A 7,198-nucleotide genomic window follows, 5' to 3' on the forward strand; every position below is an offset into this window, starting at 1 on the left:
GTGGATTTTACAACATTGTCATAAAAAGCGGTTACTTCAGTGACCAGGTCCTCATATAATGCATTGACGGTAGTAAAGCAGTAAGTGTTATACCATTCAGAAATGCGGAATTTGAAGAGCATGTGTAAATTTTCAGGGATATTAATGATTTTTTCCCCAAAGCTTAGGGGTTTGACATTATTGATAGTGTATGAACTGAATATGGCAAAGTGATCACTAACTAATTCATGAACAATTGATCCTCCGACAGCATTATCAATGAGACCGTGACCAATGACATAATCAAGCCTGCCACCCCTGAGGTGTGTGACGTTAGAGGAGTCAAAGTTGAACACGGACATGTTATTATCTCTTAAGTATTTTACAAAGACTCTGCCATTCCTGTTTGTTTTGGTGTCACCCAGGCTAGTGTGTCTAGCATTAAGATCACCCATTACAATGGTTTGAGAGCTGCTGGTAATTTTTGGGAGAAAAGTTTCCACCATTTGATCGCACCTTACATATACATTAACTAAGTTAAGAAACCCGGTCGCTGTAGCAATCAGAAACTGCTGATAATGAGTCGTCACTTTTGTGGTTTTTAACATGTTTACACACTAGGTTACTTTTAACATACGTCAAGATACCGACATCATGGGAACCAACATTTGAGAAAGCTACATAACCTGAGAGTTTGGGTGGCGTTTTATTTTTTGTGTTTGCAGTGTATGGTTCCTGCAGGCACAGTACATCAATGTTGTTGGCACCAGCGTACATCATTAGATCAAACAGCCTCCTTCGCACGCTTCTCACATTCCACGTGAGAAATTTAAGAGTGAATTGGTCGTGGGTAATGGTGTTCATGAACCTGACGAAGATAAGTGTTTATAAGATTCACAAGTTGTAGACTATTGCTTACAAATGCCAATTGTTCACCGTCATTAATGTCAAAGAGTTCTTTCACCTGTTTCAAGCTCAGCTGGTTGCCTGTATTTTTCCTATCATTTACAATCATTTTATGTTCGTCAGGAATCGTAGACACACAAGCGGTATTGTTTTGAATGAGTTCTTGAATGAGTTTGTTAAATACATCTAAGATACACGGGTTTTCATATGTTTCACTCGACACAGCGGTACTTACAGCACTGGAGGAGGCGTCAAGACTTGCTCGAGACGTGTCAACACTTATAGCACTGGAGAGGGGGTCAATACTTGCTTGAGACGGGTCAACACTTACAGCACTGGAGGAGGCGTCAAGACTTGCTCGAGACGTGTCAGCACTTATAGCACTGGAGAGGGGGTCAATACTTGCTTGAGACGGGTCAACACTTACATCACTGGAGGGGGGTCAATACTTGCTCGAGACGTGTCAACACTTATAGCACTGGAGAGGGGGTCAATACTTGCTCGAGACGTGTCAACACTTATAGCACTGGAGAGGGGGTCAATACTTGCTTGAGACGGGTCAACACTTACAGCACTGGAGGGGGTCAATACTTGCTGGAGACGGGTCAACACTTACAGCACTGGAGGGGGGTCAATACTTGCTGGAGACGGTCAACACTTACAGCACTGGAGGGGGGTCAATACTTGCTGGAGACGGGTCAACACTTACAGCACTGGAGGGGGGTCAATACTTGCTGGAGACGGGTCAACACTTACATCACTGGAAGGCATTTCACTATAGACTTGGACGTTCGCTTCACTCCTCGGGCTGGCGAGATGATCGCTTGAACACTGACTCGGGTTGTCCATGGTGATCTTAGCATAAATGCTGTTGAGACCATTTTTAATCTTCGTGAGTGTTTCTTGGAGCTTGTTGACGGTAATTTCTATTTTGTTCATGCGAGCTGGAAGTTCTAACACCTCCCTCTGCAGGCTGGCGTCAGGCTTCCCAGGTAGGCCAGGGAAGCTTGTCAGGCTGTTGGCGTCAGGAACGGTGGTGGGGTCATCCCGGGTGGGGGGGGGCGGGTTGGTGTAGTGGTGGGGCCACCCCGGGTGGGGGGGTTGACTGGGGTGGTGGAGGGTTGTCCCACTGTGCTGTGCGGGGAAGGCCGCTTGACACAGTCCTTGTGCCAGGCTGTTACTCCCTCCCGCAAGCACCTGGAACACTTGTGCTTGGTGGCTGAGGATGAGGTCTCATCAGTCCCAGGGGCGTGGTCTTTATTGGGGCATTCTTTAGTGAGATGATTGGCTGCACAGAAGGCACAGGTGCCTGAAGATTGACAGTGTTTGGCTACGTGACCAAAGTGTTGACATTTAAAACACATGACAGCTGAGGACTCCCAGCGTGTTATGGGGCAGGCTGGCCGGTAGGGGCCTAGGAACGTGTGATGACTGGGGGGCGGTGTCTCATGTTTCCAGACGATGACAATCCTGTTGAGTGGCTTGCCTCCAGACTTGATGCGTCTTGCACTGTACACACCTGGTAGTTCTTTCGCATGGGAGATGTCAAGGTCATGAGGGTAGGATGTGACAAGGTACTCTCTGTACCTCCTGGACCTCTCAGGAGAGTCTGCTTTACTGAATGTGATGCCACCAACTCGACCTTGGAGTAGGGCCGAGATGGTGACTTCATCGGACCTGGCTGTGGGAACCGACCTGTGAGATTTATATGAATTTATATTTACGTTAATTTATATACTTCGATAGCAATTTGTATAATGATAAGTGGACTGTATTTCTGCAATAATCTCATAATCACACAAATCGATCCTCTACACATTAGGGGGGGTTTATATTATTTATATTTATATATATGCAGCCAATCAAACTACAGTATTAGACTACATACATTGAAAAGGTTCCTTATCTTATAGTACAGCAGGTTAGTCCACCAGGTATAACTAGGGTGTAGACACCAAATTATCCTCTTTGAGGTAGCTTCCATCACCCAGTAACTGGTGCACAAAATCTTGCTTCCTCGTCTTGACCTGTCAAAAGGGCGCTAGCTGTAAAGCCAGATACCTATATATGACAAGCTATGTCAGAGAAAACACTATACATGGAACATTAAAGACCTGGCTTAATTACCTTTAGTATGAGGCGATTTCGTGATCTAACTGGCTAACCCTACCCAATGACATTAATGGCCACTAATGATAGATAATGGGTTTCGGAAAGAACACTTAACTTGAGTTGATGACAGCGTGTTGGAGATGGTACACCTTTGGTTTCCATAACACTACGTCCAAGTAAAATTAACAGGAGCCGAATTTGCTCCCTGCGCCTCTGGTCTAGTATCAACAATGGCTGCCCTCCTTCCTCCCTGACGCCTGGCTTACATTGTCCAGATTTCAGAAAGTGATAGAAGGGTCACATTTACTCTACTTTAATATTGATAATTAAGTTAATTTATATAAGATGTTTTATGATGGTAAAGTCCAAAGACTAATGTATTTAAGAATAATTCCCAGCAAAATAGCTGGTGAATTATAATAGTATGTGGTGATGATATCCCGTTTTCTATAGACGGTAATTCCACTACAAGTTACGTTTTCTATGGTTAACTTGTTTATACAATACAGCTATTATCTGTATGATTATTAAATGGTGTCGGATTTTCCGACACTGGCTACATAGATGTAGGGCGAGGCGTGTCTAGGAATTATGAGGTCCATGGGGTCAGGAAAATAGCTAGGAAGGTCCCGTCTCATCCAGGCGTACCTCTGGTCACTGGTAACTTGAGATGGAAATGCCAGCCTGGCATATTTATTACGGGGTGCCAGGGTGGGTCGTGATGCCCCCCCCCCCCCCGTTGTGGGGGTGACATTGGTCGTCCTGACAGAATTATTACCTTCCCTTAACTTCCTCTCATTACGTAAGGTCTTCCGGCTTTTGTATGCAGTAAAACCACCATCCGAGGCTGCTTCATCACTTGAGCTGGTGTCCTCATACCTGGCTATACTGGGATGGAGTGATTGGCCATGCTGTAAGTCATGCGGGGAGGTGGCTGAAGTGGACGCAACTGCGTCTGAAGCATTTTGGGAAGGGTCGCTGTGGGTGACCCCAGAAGGCGGGCAGGAAGTGGCCATAGTTGCCAGAGTCACAACATGAAGTGACAATACACATCAGCTTCTACCACAGAGTAGCACTTCAGGCTATGGCCTGGACCCAGAACAACAGCGGCTACTAATCATAGTGCAGAGACAAGATGAATAGTTCAGACACTTACAAGCGAACGCAGGTGTATACGCGGTCAGCTGGCAACACTGCTGAGGGTAGTGTGGCTCCGACCAGAGTGGCAGGTGTAGAGAGTGCCACTCTGAAACCTACTTTATCCACACACACACACACACACACTTAATAGTCCTCTACACTGTATGTAACACTGCACTGGTACCACCAATCACTGAGGCATCTGTACAGTGGTGTGCGAGTGGTCCGTTCGTGCCACCGTGTCCAGGCTGTACAGGGGAATTACAGCTTTAGGGAACGGGGCAATAGGGGCTAAAGTTCCAGCGCCCGGGGTACCACCTCAGGCGTCTGACCAGGTGTGAGGTAAGGGAAATCGGCCATGTTCCCACTGCCCAAGGCGCCACTTCAAATACATAGGTATTGTTTGTCCATATCTGGTCAGATTGCACTCCTCACCACTTTGAAACCTAGGTGAAAGCTTCCAGGAGCTAGATGGTATATATCACTGTAAGGTTGCGAAAGCCTTAAGGCCGTCTGTACCCATTTAGCAGTAAATCCATGTGGAGGGGTAGGCCTACACGTCTGGCCCACACCAGGGTAGCGACGACACTCGATGTGGTGGAGGCTGACTCCATACACAGGTGGAGGCTGACTCCATACACAGTTTTAAATGTAGATATGATAGAGCCCAGTAGGCTCTGGAATCTGTACACCAGTTGATTGGCAGTTGAGAGGCGGGACCAGAGAGCCAAAGCTCAACCCCCGTAAGCACAATTAGATGAATACACACACACACACACTCCCCCCCATTCCCACTCTCCCCTACCACTGATCAAACATACACACACGCACACACACATACACACACACACACACACACACACACACACACACACACACACACACACACACACACACACACACACACACAGTCCTTGTACCTATACTGTTTCTGGTATATGTAAATGATCTCCCAGAGGGTATAGATTCGTTCCTCTCAATGATTGCTGACGATGCAAAAATTATGAGGAGGATTGAAACAGAGGATGATAGTAGGAGGCTACAAGATGACCTAGATAGATTGAGTGAATGGTCCAACAAATGGCTGTTGAAGGTCAACCCGAGTAAATGCAAAGTAATGAAACTAGGCAGTGGAAACAGGAGGCCAGACACAGGATACAGAATAGGAGATGAAGTACTTAATAAAACAGACAGAGAGAAAGATCTAGGAGTTGATATCACACCAAACCTGTCTCCTGAAGCCCACATAAAGAGAATAAGGTCTGCGGCATATGCGAGGCTGGCTTACATCAGAACGGCGTTCAGGAACCTGTGTAAGGAATCATTCAGAATCTTGTACACAACATATGTAAGACCAATCCTGGAGTATGCGGTCCCAGCATGGAGCCCGTACCTTGTCAAGCACAAGACGAGGCTGGAAAAAGTCCAAAGGTATGCTACTAGACTTGTCCCAGAACTAAGAGGCATGAGTTATGAGGAAAGGCTGCGGGAAATGCACCTTACGACACTGGAAGACAGAAGAGTAAGGGGGGACATGATCACAACCTACAAAATCCTCAGGGGAATCGACCGGGTAAACAAGGATGAACTATTCAACACTGGAGGGACGCGAACAATGGGAAACAGGTGGAAGCTGAGTACCCAAATGAGCCACAGAGACATTAGAAAGAACTTTTTCAGTGTCAGAGTAGTTAGTAAATTGAATGTACTAGGAAGTGATGTGGTAGAGGCTGACTCCATACACAGTTTCAAGTGTAGATATGATAGAGCCCAGTAGGCTCAGGAATCTGTACACCAGTTGATTGACGGTTGAGAGGCGGGACCAAAGAGCCAAAGTTCAACACCCGCAAGCACAATTAGGTGAGTACACACACACACACACACACACACACCCAGGGGCCTAGTAGTCTGGTGGATAACGCGCAGGACTCGTAATTCTGTGGCGCGGGTTCGATTCCCGCACGTGGCAGAAACAAATGGGCAAAGTTTCTTTCACCCTAAGTGCCCCTGTTACCTAGCAGTAAATAGGTACCTGGGAGTTAGTCAGCTGTCACGGGCTGCTTCCTGGGGTGTGTGTGTGTGGTGTGGAAAAAAAAAAAAAAAGGAGTTAGTAAACAGTTGATTGACAGTTGAGAGGCGGGCAGAAAGAGCAAAGCTCAACCCCCGCAAAAACACAACTAGTAAACACACACACACACACATACATTGCCATATAAGAAGGAAGATGTTGGTAAATGACCAAGTGACAAGACTGAGGTAATCAGAGGGGGTATATACAGAATGTGACCAGGAAATCTGCGAGGTACTGAGTGCAAGTTTCCATGGAGTGTTCACAACCGAGCCTGAGCGGCTCCCATTGTTAGAAGAGATTACCCTAGATGAAAGATTATATATAGTCTTTCATCAGACTATATATAGTCGATCAGATATAGATGAGACAGCAGAGGATGTAATGAAACAGTTGACAACACTGGATGCAACTAAACCGGTTGGATCAAGACGAAGTATCACCGTGGATACTAAAAGAGGTAGCGCAGGCTCTCAGCGTGCCTCTGGCAATGATCTTTAATGAGTCACTTATGTCGGGAGAATTGCCCAGTTGCTGGAAGGAGGCAAATGTCGTACTGATTTTCAAGAAAGGTGATAGGGAGGAGGCACTTAACTACAGACCCGTATCACTGACAAGCATCCCCTGCAAAATACTTGAAAGAATAATTAGGCTAAGACTTGTTGAGCACCTGGAGAGCATTGGTTTTGTAAACAAACACCAACATGGGTTCTGGACAGGGAAATCATGCCTAACAAACCTTTTAGAATTCTATGATAAAGTAACAAGGATAAGGCAGGAAAGAGAAGGCTGGGCAGACTGCATTTTTCTTGACTGCCAAAAGGCCGTTGATACAGTACCGCACTTAAGGCTGCTATACAAACTTGAGAGACAGGCAGGAGAAAGCAGAAAGGCTCTAGCATGGGTGAGGAACTACCTAACAGGAAGGAGCCAGAGGGTAATGGTAAGGGGCGAGAAGTCGGACTGGCGAACAGAAACGAGTGGAGTACCTCA

The 7,198-nt window shown here is 46.3% G+C and overlaps 1 protein-coding gene across 1 annotated transcript in view; it reads right to left on the minus strand.

Moving 5' to 3' along the window:
- Positions 1-808: 808 nt before the first annotated feature.
- Positions 809-7,198, minus strand: part of LOC138361303 (streptococcal hemagglutinin-like) — a 102,164-nt gene continuing 95,774 nt past the window's right edge. The window contains exons 5-6 of the mRNA XM_069320669.1: positions 2,083-2,580; positions 809-1,316 (exon numbers count right to left, since the gene is read on the minus strand). Coding sequence (XP_069176770.1) covers positions 809-1,316; positions 2,083-2,580 — 1,006 coding nt within the window. The remainder of the gene's footprint in view (positions 1,317-2,082; positions 2,581-7,198) is intronic.

The sequence above is a fragment of the Procambarus clarkii genome, unplaced genomic scaffold (genome assembly GCF_040958095.1).
Source record: "Procambarus clarkii isolate CNS0578487 unplaced genomic scaffold, FALCON_Pclarkii_2.0 HiC_scaffold_288, whole genome shotgun sequence".
NCBI lineage: Eukaryota > Metazoa > Arthropoda > Malacostraca > Decapoda > Cambaridae > Procambarus > Procambarus clarkii.